The sequence below is a fragment of the Ailuropoda melanoleuca genome, chromosome 4 (genome assembly GCF_002007445.2).
Source record: "Ailuropoda melanoleuca isolate Jingjing chromosome 4, ASM200744v2, whole genome shotgun sequence".
Classification (NCBI taxonomy): domain Eukaryota; kingdom Metazoa; phylum Chordata; class Mammalia; order Carnivora; family Ursidae; genus Ailuropoda; species Ailuropoda melanoleuca.
The window spans coordinates 16,691,008-16,708,678 of record NC_048221.1 but is presented as its reverse complement, the minus strand read 5'-3'; the positions used below and the strand labels follow the sequence as shown (position 1 = coordinate 16,708,678).

The 17,671-nt window shown below is 37.7% G+C and overlaps 1 protein-coding gene across 1 annotated transcript in view; it reads left to right on the top strand.

Annotated features, from left to right (window-relative positions):
- SMARCC1 (SWI/SNF related, matrix associated, actin dependent regulator of chromatin subfamily c member 1) overlaps positions 1–17,671 on the top strand; it is a 172,597-nt gene that overhangs the window by 31,773 nt on the left and 123,153 nt on the right. Inside the window, exons 4-7 of the mRNA XM_034657207.1 lie at positions 255–340; positions 8,198–8,279; positions 9,729–9,821; positions 13,077–13,146. Coding sequence (XP_034513098.1) covers positions 255–340; positions 8,198–8,279; positions 9,729–9,821; positions 13,077–13,146 — 331 coding nt within the window. The remainder of the gene's footprint in view (positions 1–254; positions 341–8,197; positions 8,280–9,728; positions 9,822–13,076; positions 13,147–17,671) is intronic.

Genomic DNA, 17,671 nt, shown 5'->3' with positions numbered 1-17,671 from the left:
GTTTTGACTTATTTTTTATAAATTTTGTTTTTCAGAGACTGTTTACTAAACGAGTGATATGTTAATTGAATTAAAAAATTTTTAATCCACTTTTGGAAAAATTTCCTTATACCTTACTTGGTTCCAGAAAGCTATTTAAGGAGGTTAAGCTACCAGTTGTTTGTGTCAATTGAGTTTATAAAACTTTGAATTCAGACATGACTAATTTTGTCAGAACTTTTATTTTTCTCATGTGTTACTTGTATCATTTTTAGGCAAAATGTTTCATGGATTTCAAAGCTGGAGGGACCTTGTGTCACATTCTTGGGGCTGCTTACAAGTATAAAAATGAACAGGGATGGTAAGTTTTTGTGTTTATTTGTATGTTTTGATGTGATATTTAAGTTATTTAATGTTGAATCCTCTTCCTTCTTTGTATGGTGTCTAAAAGCACATTATAATTAATGTCCAAAGTGGAAGTTTTATCTGGTTTTCTAGTTTACTTTGTGCCTACGTCAAGGAAAAATATTGAACAACTATTGTATTTATTAGGCAAGTTATTTCTCATATGTGGTTGTATCTAGGTAATAGATGAGTGTGCATTGTTGGCAAATTAGAAGGTAGGCTCACTGTGAAATATAAAAATGTGTATTGTGAACTTAGGTTATGCTAAAAGATAGCGGCTTATGTGTTTCTGTGAGCCCGGCCTTCAGAACGGGAGATGTCTAGTGTGCTGTCCTCAGGACACAGACGAGAGGAATCCAGCTCAGGAGCACAGACCACTACTCGGGCAGTGGTGCAGCTAGAAGTAGAATCACTGCTGCTGTTCTTGCAATGTTGCATTTTCCTTTCACTCTCTTCTCTTTCCCTTTTCTTGCCTTGTCTCTCTTGGTGCTTTCTTTTCTTTCTTGAACTCTGGCATTTCTGCCATCTCTGGGAGGGAAGTTCAGCTGCTGAGACTAGTGAGTGTTTCATGGGATGGTCCTGGAGTTCAAGGATAGCGGGGAGTTACTTCACGAGCAGGGTTTGAAGGGGTGCTGGAGGGAATTGACTTGAAGTCGTGTCGAGGTTTTAGTTGTGTTGTCTATGTGCAGTTCAGTCTTAGCATCTTTCTAGGAGAATACTCATGTAATTTGGGTACTTTAAAAGTTAAGCTAATCCAATACTCTATGGCTGGGAAATGCAAGTAAGTATTCACATTGATAAATAGGGCAAGTTTATAAGGAAATGATTTATTTATAATGAATAGCAAGTGACACAGACTTTGTGCATTTGCCGAACTTTTTATGTATGGGTGGGTATTTAATAGAGATTGGTTAATTGATGCCATGAGCACAAGAGTGTTGGAGCACAAGAGTCACCAGAGGTGGCTTGCTGTTTTTGCAGCTCTGCTTCTGGCTGTGGTGTCGTGACTCTTACAGGGTGTTTCCTGAGCTAAGATTGACGGTGTGTCTGACTATCAGATATGATTTGTACCCTACTGTTAGCTCTAGATTCCCACATGGAACTCTCTTCTTATTTTTTTGTTCAGTTTGTGTTTTAAATCCTGACCTGGATTCAAGAGGACAGTCTCAAAGTGAAATGACTTCTCCGAAGTCATCTGTTGTGTGCCAGTGCAATGGAATATTTTTTGGTGAAAGGACTTAATGTGGTTTAGAAGGATATGTAAAATAAGATGTCTTTAAATTAAAAGGGAGACCAAGAAAGAAGTAAAGGTTAAAGTTAGAGACTTTAAGAGGAGTGAGGAATAAGAATTTTTCCAAGTCTTTTACTCACATTGTACCAGAATCCTCCCCTTTCTGGTGACATTAGACACTTAGTTACAGTGCACACTCCCCCCCCCCCCCCCCCCCCCCCCCCCCCCCCCCCGCTCAGCGGGAANGTAACCCCCTCTCCCCCCAATTTGGATGTCTGAATAGTGGCCTGTGGTCTTGACAGTGCCTCTGACTTCCCCCGTACCCAACATACACCTCTGAACCTCGTCTGTGTTCTCCAGTTAACGTCACAGTCTAGCTCCGAAGTTTGTTCATTTCCTTCTTACGGCCAAATGTTCTCTTTTCCTCTTGTTTCTGTTTGGTTCTTTCTTACTTCCTGCTTTCTTTTAGCTTTCAGTGATGTCAGGCTGGAGTATCATTTACGAGGTTGAGTGGGAACATTCAACAGACAGTACAGATTAAGATTCTAGAGTGTTTGATCTTTCTGGATGTCTCTAGTCAGAAGTGAGTGCCATATTTGTAGGTTTTCATTAAAGGATAAAACTTTCTGCTGATTTCATGTATAGTTGTATATAACTGAGGGATACCAAACCAGGAGAATTTTGACATCCTATGGAAATCTAAAAATATTTCCTGAAGAAGGAGAGATTAAATACAACTAAATTCAACTCAGTAAATGTCAGTGTCCTCCTGCAGAGTGATCAGAATCCTATTTGTTCTTACCCTTCTACACAGATTACTTTGTATTGTAATCATATTTCATGCCTTTTAAAGAGATTGATTGAAAATAGTTTGTGTTTTATTAGTTTTGCTTGGCTGTGGTGAACTAGGCTTAGTTAACATAAAGTTTAGAATTTGTCTTAACGTGAAAAGTGAGTGGCCTTTTATTTTTCCCTGTGACATGATTTGCTGCCAACATTTATTTCTTGCAGATAAGCTCAGTCCTTACTTTTCTTTCTGCCTTAAGATTTGGTGGTTCAACTTTTATTCCCTGCCTCAGAGTCTCCTTTTGATTTTTGCTTTTTAGATATTACCACAGTAAGTCTTGGGTAGTGGCTTTCGAACTTTAGGAATCGCTTGGAATAATTTTTTTTTTTAAGATTTTATTTATTTATTTGACAGAAGATAGAGCCATTGAGCACAAGTGGGAGGAATGGCAGAGGGAGAGGAAGAAGCAGGCTCCCCACTGAGCAGGGAGCCCAGTGTGGGGCTCAATCCCAGGACCCTGGGATCATGACCTGAGTTGAAGGCAGGCCCTTAACCCACTGAGCCACCCTGGTGCCCCCACTTGGAATACTTTTAGAAATATAGATTACTGGGCCTCTTGGACATACATTGTTAACTACTAAATGTGGTGTGAAAACTAAAAGTCTGCATTTTCAAAAAGCACTCTAAATGGTCATCAGGCTTTACTTTGAGAAATGCTAGTCAGTGAGATTGTCATTCTAGCACAAACATGGTTTAGATCTTTTCTTTTTTTTTTAAAGATTTTTAAAATTTATTTATTCGACAGAGAGAGACAGCCAGCGAGAGAGGGAACACAAGCAGGGGGAGTGGGAGAGGAAGAAGCAGGCTCATAGCCAGAGGAGCCTGATGCGGGGCTCGATCCCATAACGCCGGGATCACGCCCTGAGCCAAAGGCAGACGCTCAACCGCTGTGCCACCCAGGCGCCCCCATGGTTTAGATCTTTTAACTTGTGAAGAATTATCCATTTTTATAGCATATTTTAAAACAGCCTTTAAATTTTTAAAAAATAATGTAGCAAGAGGCGCCTGGGTGGCTCAGTCATTAAGCGTCTGCCTTCAGCTCAGGGTGTGATCCCAGGGTCCTGGGATCGAGCCCCGCGTCATGCTCCCTGCTCCACTGGGAGCTGCCTTCTTCTTCTCCCACTCCCCCTGCTTGTGTTCCCTCTCTAACTGGCTGTCTCTCTGTCAAATAAATAAATAAAATCTTTAAAAATAATAATAATATAGCAAGGATCCAGAACACTTTAATTATCCCCAAAGTCACATACCTAGCAGGATATAATGTTGTCTGCTTCTATGTAGTAGACCATCCTCCTGCGTATATGCTTACCTGTTTCAGGCTGTTTTTCTGTGGGCTGTTTGCTACCCATTTGGAGTGTGGCATACAAGACCATCCTTCTGTTGATGGTCTCCTACAAGCTTTTGTAGCTTGCCATTATTAGACAAAGCGCCTTACTCTTGAGGCCAACTTCTGTCACTTCCCACACAGCTGTTCTGCTATACTGTTGTCTGCTTTTCACCTTGCTTCCAGCTCAATGCATTTTTGTCTTGCCTTTTCCAAGTTTGCTTCTGAAGTCCTTCACACCACTCTCCAAGGAATTAAAGTCATTCTCCAGGATCCTTTTTTGATTATTTTTATTCAGACTATATTTTCTTTATGTAGCTGAGGATGAGAAGAGAACATCCCTAACAGTAGTCACAAGAGGCACAAAATTGGAGCAATAAAGCTAATGAAAGCCCTTTTGACAGACAGTATTGCCTTAGGTTAAAAGGCAGATTGCCCGAGGAAAACAAAGCAGAAGACTCATTAATTAGTAAACCCTCAGTGGAGAGCTCATATTTACATTTTAAATAACCAAAGCTTTTAAAAGCCAGAGAGTTAGTGTTCCTTCCTTGTCTCTTCTAGAGGGCTGCATTAAGATCCAAAAAGGCTTTATAATTTTAGTTTTAATTTGCATTTCTCGTGTGTAGGTTTGAGCATTTTTCTATATTGTATAAAGTAAAATTTATTTAAATAGTGTTGTTAATTTCAAAACAAGTCAGCTTAAATCTTTCAACTAAAGGTTATACCATATTTACCTGAGTTTATTTCAGTTTTTATTTTTTAAAAGATTTTTAGGGGCGCCTGGGTGGCACGGCGGTTAAGCGTCTGCCTTCGGCTCAGGGCGTGATCCCGGCGTTATGGTATCGAGTCCCACATCAGGCTCCTCTGCTGTGAGCCTGCTTCTTCCTCTCCCACTCCCCCTGCTTGTGTTCCCTTTCTCGCTGGCTGTCTCTATCTCTGTCGAATAAATAAATAAAATGAAAAAAAAAAGATTTTTAAAATTAATTAATTAATTTAGAACACAAGTGGGGGGAGGGGCAGAGGGAGAGGGAGAACCTCAAGCAGAGCCTGACCCTTGATCTCATGACCCGGAGATCACCACCTCAGCCGAAACCAAGAGTTGCATGCTTAACTGACTGAGCCAACCAGGTGCCCCATCTCAGTTTTTCATAATATCCATATATTTTAAATAACTTTTTTTGCTCACATAGCATATTGCTGAATCAGGAAAGCTTTAATTTGTTGTGTTATTAAATCATTGTTTGGCAAACCATTTGAGTTTATTATGGAAACTATAAACTATAAAAGCAGAGACAATAATATAATGAATTGCTATTTACCTTCATGAACCTTCAGCTTTATATAATTTCATCTATAAATATTTCACTGTTTCTAAAATTTTTTAAAAACATAGTATTTTGGGGGTGAAGGGGGAGAGGCAGAGAGAGAATCCTAAGGGATTCAGGGCTCAATCGCACAACCCTGAGATCATGATCCAACTGAGGCATCCAGGCGCCTCATGAGATTTTTTTTTTCTTAGGTAATCTCTGTGCCCAAGATGGGGCTTGAACTCCCTACCCTGAGGTCAAGAGTTGCATGCTCTACCGACTGAGCCAGCCAGGCACCACTAAAAAGCCTACGCTATCCATCTATCTGTCTATCTATCTATACATACATACATACATACGCAGGCTACATGCCCAGTGTGGAGCCCAATGCAGGGCTTGATCTCATGACCCTGAGATCAAGACCTGAGCTGAGACCCAAAGTCAGGCACCTAACCAAATGAGCCAGCTAGGCGCTCCAGCATAGGATTTTAAAAAATTTTTAAAAAAGATTTTATTTATTTATTTGACAGAGAGAGAGACAGCTAGCGAGAGAGGGAACACAAGCAGGGGGAGTGGGAGGGGAAGAAGCAGGCTCCCAGTGGAGCAGGGAGCCTGACGCGGGGCTCGATCCTAGGTCCCTGGGATCACACCCCGAGCCGAAAGCAGACGCTTAACGACTGAGCCACCCAGGCACCCCCCAGCATAGGATTTTTTAAAAAGCATTACAGCAGTGCCATTATCACAGCTAAGAAAATTATCAATAATTTTTCAGTGTTATTAAATGCCCACTTGGTGTTCAAGCTTCCCTGATTATTTCATGGATGGTTTTATATTCATATTTTAAATTTTAATTTGTATTTTTATGTTAATTTATATTAATCAGTATTCAAACAAGATTCGTACATGGCATTTGGTTGATGTGTCTAAGTCTCTTTCAGAAAATTGGGGACCTGGGTGGCTTAATAGGTTAAGATTCCCAACTCTTGATTTCAGCTCAGGTCATGATCTCAGGGTTATGAGGTCATGGAGCCTGCTTAAGATTCTCTCCCCCTGCCCCCCTCACCTCCTTAAAAAAAAAGAAAATTAATAGTGTTCCACCTTGCTCTCTTCCCCCTCTTATCCTTGAAAGTTATTATTATTATTTTTTTTTTTTTTACAAAAACGAGTTATCTTGTAGAATTTTCTGTGTTCTAGATTTTGGTAATATGTTCCCTAGAATATCATTTAACATAGTCTTCTAAATTTCTAGTAAAGTTGTAGTTAGATCTGATTCAGGTGTGTGTGTGTGTTGTTGTTGTTTTGGTCAGCAGTGCTTAATAGACAGTGTTGTGTTCTTCCCTCTGGAGGCATACAATGTCTGGTTGTTTCTGCTCGTAATAGACCGATGTTGATGTTCAGTGCTTAGAATCATGCTTTCGTTACAACTTTTACCAAGCTGTAGCCTTCAAATTTTGAAAAAATTAGAAAGTAAGTATTCTAAAATATAGATATAGGTGCCTGTTGTTTTTTAGGTAAGTCTTTGTTAGACTGTTACTCTCATTCCTATTTTATTTATTAGCTGCAATACTGAGAAATTCAACTCATCAATAATCAGAAAGGCAGAATAAATTATTAATTTTCTTCTTCTATTACCAGATTCATTTAGCTTTTAATCTTCATTTGCAGGTAAATGCAGGCAACCCTATTTTAATTTGTTTAATGATTACTTTCAAACTATTTCTGATTTCTGGGAGTGATAATTCCCTTCAGCCTCATGTGAATCATTTACTAAGGAAGCAGTTTCTCTATGAATAATACGAGTGAAGGCTTATGTAAGCAATTCTGAAATGAGACTTTTCTGGATATAGTTCTTTTGTTATCAGAAGCCTGTGAAAGAGTGACCCTTTAAAAAGGGGAGACATACGTCCCTCCCTTTATTGTGCTGAAAGAACGAGCGGAAGCCTGTCTGCTCTAATAGGGTTGTCTCATTTAGTCATGTGTTATTCTGTTGTTCTGCCAGTTAATGGAAATTGCTTGGAATTTCTGACCTACCCTACCCATTCCTCAGAAGCTCTGAAGTTAGGAAGGAAAATACTAAACAACCCAAAAAATGGGATTTAAGGATAAGTTCTGTGTATCAAGGTTAATTCAAGATATGATTGCTTGGGACAAAAGTCCCTCCTACATGTAAATGCCATTTTTGAAGCTGTAACTAGTTCCGTTCCAAATTACCTATTTCTGTGCTTTAGTGGACACTTTCCTTAGTTTCCGAATTGGATCTCAGTCATAATAAATATTAATTTCCTGAGTGGTTTGCTTTATAAAGCCGCACTTTTTTTTTTTTTTTTTAAAAGAGAGATGTGAGGAAGGGCAGAGAGAGAGGGAGGGAAAGAGAAGAATCTTAAGCAGGCTCCATGCCCAGCACAGAGCCTGACACAGGGCTCAGTCCCACACCATTGAGCTCATGACATGAGCTGAAATCAAGAGTCGAATGTTTAATTGGCTGAGCTACTCAGGTGTCCCAGGAATTAAAATGGAGCAAAATCAGAGTAAATGTTGAATAAAAAATATGGAGAAAGAAGCATTCAAATTTAAATGGAAGTGGGTGAAAAGGCAGACAGCATTAGAATGTTATGCTTGGGTACTTACATAAAAGGACACTGGGGAGAGAGAAAAGGTCAATAGATGAATTTACCAGATTTAGGACAATAGTAGGCTCAAAGAGAACACAGACACTGATGAATTTGAGCAAATGACTTTTAAGCATATATAACGTAGATAAACTTCCCTTATACTTGAAGAATGGTATATTAGTTCATTGCCTTTGGATCTGTGGACTCCTTTTCTATATAATGTAAAATATCTTAGACTTGAGGAAAACAGGTTACTTCATGGAATTGGTACTTCGTTTTGACTGGAGTGGATCTTAATGTCATAATACTTAAAACATTAGTTCAAGAAGATTTTGACACTGCTTTCTTATACTGAGAAAATACCCTCACATGTTTTGTAGAACACTTTTAATTTCCAAATCTTTGCAGTTCATTTGTGTTGAGTGCTAAAACTAAGTTTTCACTTTCGTTTAAGGTACAAGACAGATTAACTAACGATTTTCTTCTCTTTAGGCGTAGGTTTGATTTACAGAATCCATCCCGAATGGATCGGAATGTTGAAATGTTTATGAACATTGAAAAAACATTGGTGCAGGTAACTCAGAAAGTTAAATTATTAAAAATTTTTTCCCTTTAATATACTTTCAGTTTTTTAAGATTGGCTTTTTTGAACCGCCAAAAGATCACAGGAAGAAAAATTTTCTGAAATCTATTGTTTATTCTTTTTATGGATTTTTGGGGATTAGAGCTATAAAGTATGACTAAAACTTGTCATTTATAGAATATTGATCCTAAACTTCTTGTGAAATAATCTATGATCTTTTCTTTTCTTTTCTTTTTTCTTTTCTTTTCTTTTCTTTTCTTTTCTTTTCTTTTCTTTTCTTTTCTTTTCTCTTTTCTTTCGAGTCTTTTCTTTTCTTTTCTTTTCTTTTCTTTTCTTTTCTTTTCTTTTCTTTTCTTTTCTTTTCTTTTCTTTTCTTTTCTTTTCTTTTCTTTTCTTTTCTTTTCTTTTCTTTTCTTTTCTTTTCTTTTCTTTTCTTTCGAGAGAGGTGGGGGAATGGGCAGAGGGAGAGGATCTCATGAGAGAATCTTAAAGGGCTCAGTCTCACAATCGTGAGATCATGACCTGAGCCAGAATTGAGTCGGATGCTTAACCGACTGAGCCACCCAGATGCCCTGATATTTTCTTTCTTTATTTCACCTAATCCGTTATTTGAATCTCTTTCATATTTAATATAAACACTCTCAATCTACTGGTCACTCATTTATATAGTCTTTTTTTTTTTTTGGATTTGTTTCATGGTTGTACCATAATTATAGATCTTATTTCCCCAACTAGATATAACCTGGAAGAGAGAACACTTAATTTTCTTCTTTTCTTTCCTAGTATTTTTATTGATTACTGAATTAGCCTTCCTGGGGGGAGGTAGCTGACAGAGATTCAGCTAGGTATTATCATTAACTTGATGCCTGAAACTTGTCTCATGAACTGTTAGCTAGAGAAAGAACTTTCTTTTATTGGTTCACTGATTTTTGGTGATGATTTGAGGCGTTAATATGCATGTTTTAATCATTGCTATTTGTAAGTTTAGAAATGGGAAAAAGAGCTATAAGTAACTTACACATGAGCCAAAATGGGCATTCCCCTGGGATCCACCCCTCAATACAAGGTGTAGGTAGAAACACTACATTAGATTTGGACTATTAAGGTCAGTTCAGGTATGATTGGCTATAGGAGTATCAATATGTCAGTGTGGTACCTTAATGAAAAATACGGTGAATTTCTTTAGGTTGTGATTCTGAACATATTTTGTCCAGGTGTACTTAGCTGCAGAGAAGGGATCTGGGGATGGCATTAAGTGGCCTGCTGAACACCTAGGTTTTATATTGAGATGAGACTTCTACAGTCTATACTAAAAAACGTCTTCCCATTTTAAGCACTATGGCTTTGAATGTCAACTTTGGCCATTAGGGTAATTCATTAATAATGTGACATCATTTCAAAACGAAGAGAATTTCAAAATCTGTTTTTTTTTCTCCTCAGAGCAATTGTCTGACCAGACCCAACATCTACCTCATTCCAGACATTGATCTGAAGTTGGCTAACAAATTGAAAGATATTATCAAACGACATCAGGTAATAGACATGATCACTTTAGAAAATTGTGTAGTAGTAAGCATCTTAAAAATCTCAATCATATTATCTTTTAGTTTCTATATATATCTGCATTAAATGAAAATTCTCTCTCTTTGGGTTCTTACAGTACCAAGTTTTTTCTCTCCATTCACCTCCAGTTCTTATCCTAGAAGCATTTTCCCTCTTAGCATTGTTGAGATATAATTGACACCTAACATCGTGTAAGTTTAAGTTGTACAATATGGTGATTTGATGCACATATGTATCCAAAATTAACATTTAATAGTCACTAGTATGGAGTGATTGTAGTCTTATTATGAAATATGCTTATGCAATTTATTTATTTTTTAAAGATTAATTTTATTAAAAATTTTTCAAAAAATGAATTTACTTATTTGAAAGAGGAGAGAGAGAGAGAGCACGAGCACGAGTACGGGGGAGGGGCAGAGGGAGAGGGACAGTTAGGCTCCCTGCCAAGCAAGGGGTCTGAGATCATGACCTGAGCTGAAGGCAGATGCTTAACGGACTGAGCCACCCAGGCGCCCCTAGATTTATTTGAGAGAGAGAGAGAGAGAACAAGTGCATGAGTGAGTGTAGGGGGCAGGGGCAGAGGGAGAGGGAGGGAGAACCTCAGGCAGACTCCCTGCTGAGTACGGAGCCTGGTAAGACCCTAAGATCATGACCTGAGCTGAAATAGAGTGTTGGACGCCTAGCGAACTGAGCCACCCAGGTGCCTCTGGCCTTATGTAATTTAAAGAGACCATGTGGTCTGCATCACTGTAATCACAAAGGCAAACAAAGTAGAAGTTGATGACATAGTTGTTGGTAAGAGGAGAGCAAATATTGTTTCAAGTAAACCTGTCTTTCCTCACCCCCGCCACTCCAGTGATACGTATTATGTTTATATATGTGGACTGGAAAATTGTGTTTTCCCCATAAGCCTACATTCTCTTGATTCACATGTGCCAGGGCTATCTTCAGATGTCTTTCCCTCCCTCCTCTAACCTCATTTTAGGCCGAGACCTGGTATTTACTGCATGTAGGTTTGTAGCTACCTGTGGCTGAACTGTAAGCAACCCCATATCACGGTAAACTAGCTGAGGAGACCTGGGTAGAAGATAATTTTCTGAAACAACATCATTTGAGTGACAGAGTTTTACTAATCCTTAGGATTAGTTGAGAGACCTCCTGAAATATCTTTCTTTTTTCTTCTGCAAGAGAGGTTACCAGTTGTATTATGTTTCAGTATCTTCCAAGTTCCTAAAGTGAGAATTTCTAATGCTGTTTACATTTGGAGATTTAGTATAGTCCTTTTCTTACATACAACGTCCCTACCAAAGAGGAAGATGATATAATTGTGCTGTCGGATCAGGCAGTCTCAAGTACACTTTCTTGTCCCACCAGCATTTTGACTTTGAACCAGTCACTTAACCTTCTTCTTTTCTCTTCTGGACTGCTTATTGGAGTGGCTGTCAAGTGTAGTTTAATTACATGTAGAATGTTAGAAGGCAGAAACGGAACAAATTAACGTGCTGGCTATTACCTTAAAGCTGAAATTACCTACTCTTATTGCTACCATGTTAGTCCTGGAAGAAGCTTAATGTATTTTCCTACAGTTGATACTGAACATTTAGTTTTCATTTTTCTTTTTTTCTTTTAAGATTTTTTAATTTTATTTATTTACGTGACAGAGAGACAGCCAGCGAGAGAGGGAACACAGCAGGGGAGTGGGAGAGGAAGAAGCAGGCTCCCAGCGGAGGAGCCCAATGTGGGACTCGATCCCGGAACGCCGGGATCACTCCCTGAGCCGAAGGCAGACGCTTAATGACTGCGCTACCCAGGCGCCCCAGTTTTTTCATTTTTCTTAAAAGTCTGGCTTAGCGATTGTGTTCTAGGAATAACCTCTAGAGGGATGTAAGGATTTTCCTGGTATCATAGAATCGTAGGGAAGAGACATTAAGCTAATGATATTATTGAATACTGATGATTAGGCCTTTGCTCAAACATTTAAAATGCATTAATAACTCCACTGTTTGAGTACTTAGAGTGTACCTGACACTATCCTTAGCTCATTGCTAAATTGTAACAATTCTTGTGAAATAGGTATCTTTACCACTCTGTTTCACAGAAGACACTGAAGCACAAAAAACCCTTAGATATTTGTATCACCTACGTAATAAATGGTAGAGCTGAAGTTCAATCCCAGGCCTGTCTGATTGGACTCCAGAGGCCAAAATCACAAACACTGTGCTCCTCTGACTTGCCTCACACTCATTACGTGTTAATATCCCGTTTTCAGCATCTTTTGTGGTTGTTCAGAAGTGTGCCCAAATACTTGTAATGATTGAGAATGCCTTGCTTTATTGTAGTTTAATTCATCTTTAGATAGCCCTAAATCTTAGGATTTCTTTCCAGTTGGAAATAGCATTGTTGTGTTTTTCTGATTGTAGTAATTAGTAAATACTCATTGTCACATAAAATTTTAAGACTTATTCTCAAAAAAAAAAAAAAAAAAAATTTGTCCTCATTCTTATGGTCTCTAGAATGAGCACTTTTATATCTAAATAGCTTCCAAGTAGGGGTGCCTGGGTGACTCAGTTGGTTAAGCGTCCGACTCTTGATTTTGGCTTGGGTCATGATCTTGGGGTCCTGAGATTGCGTGCTCTTCCTGTCTCAAATAAGTAAATAAAATCTTTAAAAAAAAGGCTGCCAAGTCATATTCTAGATTGTGTGCTGTAGTCTAGCTGTGGCCTAGCTAGACCTTAATCTTAGTATTTATATCATCCATTATTCTAACATTGACTGAAAATAACAGTAGCATGCATACATGATAGAGCCAATTCAAACATCCATCCTATATGTATGTAACTGTAAGTTATGGCTCATGGTCTTAATTAAACCTGCATTGACTCATTTTAGATAACTCTGCTAATTTCTGATGACTTTGGAGTAACTTTTAAAATTAGAAATAATCATATTACTGACAAGGTTTCCTAGAGAGATACATAGAGAATTAGGTAAGAGGTACTTGCATTATTTTTCTTTACAACAATATAAACTGTGTCTAATAGATAATTTACGTGTTTCTATTTGTTCTTGTTAATAATTCTTTTCCTTTACTAAAAATAACAAATATTATAGTCTTGAAACATAATAAAGAAAGTAATGCCTTTATGATTCTCAGGCACTTTGGATCTGGCATTGCATAGTCTGTTTGCCATGCGCTTTATCCTTATGTTGTTCATTTCTTTCCAGGGGACTTTCACTGATGAGAAGTCAAAAGCTTCCCACCACATTTATCCATATCCTTCCTCACAAGAGGATGGTAAGTTAATTTTTGGTTATGAACTCCTACTTCGCTAGATTTTAAGTTTTATCAGAGATTTAAACAATATAACTAGCTTTTTGAAAAAGAGACTTTCAAGTATTAAATAATTTGCATTGGTTATTTAAATGTTTTTCTATTTTTTTGCTGAATTGGTCTGTGCAAATTAATTCTTTGATGTCCAACTTTCTGATCATTGGACTTTTATTTCTTTCTTTGTTGGTTATTATCTGCGTGTTAAGTTTAGGTGTGCCTTATGTATTAACTTTGTTAATGTTTGCTGTGTTGCTTGTGTTCTGAAAATTAAGAGACATTGTGAAATGAAAGAACATCTCTGGGGAAGATGGGTTTACTGGCTGTCTGAATGGGGCCCCTGAACAATATTTTAGTTTGCTGGATTTATAATGGTTCAGATTCTGAACTTCAGCTCTTCTATCCTGCAGGTTGATTTTGTCAGTGGCCAGAATTTGATAGAGCTACAGAAACTGATTTGTTGAGAAAGAAAATATGAATTAATAAATTAACCAGATTAATTTGAGAAATAGGTCTCCTATAAGGGATCAAGCTTCTGGTTAGCATAACATATCCCTTTAGGACATCTGTATAAGAAGCTAAATTTTATCAGATTTGAGTTACTAATTACCCCATGCTGAGTATTTTTTCTGACCAGTGCAGTTATACTAGAAGTCAATAACAACAAGATTACCAGACAATCCCTGTATGTTTGAAAATTAAGAAATATATTGTCAAGTAATCCAAGGGTCAAAGAAGAAATTACAATGGAAGTAGAAAATCTTTGTAGCTGGGGCTCCTGGGTGGCACAGCGGTTAAGCGTCTGCCTTCGGCTCAGGGCATGATCCCAGCGTTACGGGATCGAGTCCCACATTAGGCTCCTCTGCTATGAGCCTGCTTCTTCCTCTCCCACTCCCCCTGCTTGTGTTCTCTCTCTCGCTGGCTGTCTCTGTCGAATAAATAAATAAAATCTTTAAAAAAGAAAAAAAGAAAATCTTTGTAATTGAATAATTATGAAATGAATGATAAAGTACAAGAACGTTAAATTTTGTTGGATATAGCTGAAGCTATGCCCAGAGGGGAAATTTATATCTTTAAATGTGTATGTTAGGAAAGAAGAAAGGCTGAAAAATCAGTGATGCACACATCTTTCTCAAGACATTGGAAAAATAACAGCAAATTCAACCTAAGGAAAGAAGGAAATAATTGAGAGCGAAAATTAATCATGTGGGAAATATACAGGAGCAAGGTGCTCAGTAGTGTCAGAAATGGTTCTCAGAAAAGATCAGTAAGGCTATTCAAATCTTGCTGCAAATAAGCAAGAGAAAAAGAAAGAAGAAATAATGTCAAGAATGGAAGGAGGGACATTGCTACGGATCCTACAGGTGTTGAAAACAATTTGTAGGTTAGGTTGCTTGATTGCTTGTGCATGCCGTTGCCTCATCCAGAGTCATGAAGTTTTACAACCTGTCTCTTCTAAGAGTTTTACAGTTTTAGTTGTTACATTTAAGTCTTTTCGTCATCAGTTTGATAGCTAAAAGTTTGATTTTATTTGTTACAGTCAAGATCTCAGCTCTGTGATTATTACACTTTTATAAAGTGAGAAGCCTCATCCTGCCTTTAGTGTGTTTAACTGGTTGTTTCTTAGCCTTTTTCCTGTTCAGTAATAGCAACTGGTGTCCACTAGATGGGGGTGGTGGATAGCTGTGATGTTAGAATACTGCTTCTGTTGCTGGCTCTGCTTCTCTAAGGCTGATACAAAACTTTTAGCATTGAGCTTTTTGAGAAAAATTGCCTTTTACAAACTATTTGAACTGTAATTGTTATATCTGGCTACTTAGTGATTCCTTAGTGGTGCTAGTTTTATTTTTCTCCTTTGCTTAATACAACCTAGTTTAGTGCATACTGATGATGCTTGCTTGGTATTATCAGTAGTTAGAGCAGTTGTTAGGAGATAGCATTTAAATTTAATTTTTAATATTTTGAAGGTTATTTTTGAAATATAAGACATGATTTGGCACACTGTACAATTTACCTTAGAATAACTGTCAGGTAAATATTGACTCAGCAAAGACTTGTGTTGGGCACCTTACAAGTACTTGTTTCAGGTAAGTGTGTAGATGATAACAGTACCAGCCACAAACACATTACAAACCATATTCTAAAACCCTTGAAAATGCAGTATACCTTTAATGAGGATTAGTCAAAATTTAAAATAAAAGGTGATATTTAATGGGCCAGTCGGTAAGATGTTTGGGGTATGGCATTCTAGAAGCCGGGTGCACAATAAGCAAAAGCATAGAGATAATAAATTATGAACTTTGAGGGAACGGAAATGGCAAAATTTGGCTGTATATCTCAGGATGGTGGGAGAGAAGAGTAGGTAGGTGAGAGGACAAAGCTCCAGTGTGAAGAGTTTTGTTTTCATTAGGTGGATGAGGGTGAGGGTGGATAATATTGATGACTTTGGTGGAGAGAAATGTGCAACTGTGGCTGTATTAGGAAAATTTTCCCGGGAGCTGATTTCTGGGGTATATAAGGAGACTGGTCAGAGAGCAAGACTTTTGGGATGCTCTGAGTTAAATTGCTGAGTGAGGCAAAATTGTGTCATTGGATGAGATAAGTACATTTATCAGGAGAGCAAAAGAAATTACTCAGATGGCAAGCCAGGGATGGTCCACATCTTAAAAGTCATGGGAAAATAAGGAAAGCGTTTTAAAATGCAGGAGGTTGGCAATGGAAATCTTCTACAAAGAAATAAAAGTGAGGCCTGAGACAAGCCATTTGGATTGGTCAGTAAGGAAATAATTGGTAACCTATGAGAGTGAAGTTTTAGTAACTTGCCAGTGAGAATAAGTTGTAGAGTGGGTGGAAGACCATCAGTTTCTCAGAATGTATGACAGGGAAAAGAAGGTTGAGAATGCCACCCAGCAGGTGGCCTGTCTTTTAAGTCTTTCAAGATTTGGCTTTATAGTTTATTTCTGGGCAGAGCAAAAGTAAACTGAAACATATAATAGAGTTGAAACCTGGAAGGGATAGAAGAATTGATTTACGAAATGGGCCGAATGACTGGTTTTAGCAGGAAGAATAAGTATTTCCTTAGAGATGAAAATAAATGAGAATTTTTAAAAATCGAGATATTCATTAGAAGAGGAAGATAAATCTTACTCAAAACATTTATTTAGATGAGTGGATATGTCGCATAGGTTTTCTTATCTTCATTCTTTTTGTTCATCTGACTTGAGAATTTCAAATGTCCAGACTTTGAGTTCTCAGATTCCTCTGATTGGTCAAATCTGATGTTGAACCCTCTAGTGGAGTTTTCAATTCGGATATTCTATTCTTTAATTTTTTAAATTTTTGATTCTTTTTTATAGTTTCTGTCACTTTGTTGATATTCTGTTATTATTCATGCATCATTTCCCTAATTTTGTTTAGTTGTTTAATGTGTTCTTTTTTAGTGCATTGAGTCTCTTTAAAACCATTATTTTGGGGTACCTGGGTCCCTCAGTGGGTTAAGCATCTGACTTCGGCTTGGGTCATGATCCCAGGGTCCCAGGATTGAGCCCCGTGTTGGGCTCCTTGCTCAGTGTGGAGTCTGCTTCTCCCTCTCCCCTCTGCTCATGCTCTCTCTCTCTCTCTCACTCTTTCTCAAATAGATGAATAAAATCTTTTTAAAAACCCATTATTTTAATTTCTGTGTATCAGTTCATATTCTGCAACTTTACTGAATTCATTTATTCTAAAAGTTTTTTGGTGCAGTCTTTAGGAATTTCTAAATATAGTAGCATGAATTCTGCAAATGCTGATCGTTTCACTTCTTTTCCATTTTGGATGCCTTTTATTTCCTTTTCTTGCCTAATTGCTGTGGCTAGGACTTCGAATACTGTGTTGAATAAAAATGGTGAAAGTGGGTATCTTTGTCTTGTTTCTGATCCTAGACGAAAAACTTTCAGCTTTTCACCATTGAGTTCATAATGATGTTAGCTGTGGGCTTGTCATCTATGGCCTTTATTATGTTGAGGTATGTTCCCTCTATACCACTATATCAGGAGTTTTTATGCATAAGTGGATGTTGAACTTTGTCGAGTGGTTTTCTCTACATCTGTTGAGGTGATCATATGATTTTTGTCCTTCATTTTGTTAATGTGGTATATCACTTTGATTGATTTTCTGGTGTTGAACCATCCTTGCATCCCTGGTATAAATCCCAGTTGATAGTGATGTTTGATCTTTTTAATGTATTGTTGAATTTGGTTTGATAATATTTGCTTGAGGATTTTTGCATCTATGTTGATCAGGGATATTGGCCTGTAATTTTTTTTTTTTTCTTGGCACGCTAGTCTGGTTTTGGTATCTGGATAATGCTGGCCTTGTAAAATAAGTTTGGAAGAGTTCCTTCCTCTTATTTTTTTGGAAGAGTTTGAAAAGGATTGGTGTTAAATCTTGGAATGTTTGATAGAATTCACTAGTGAAGCCATCTGGTCTGGGACTTCTGTTTGTAGGGGTTTTT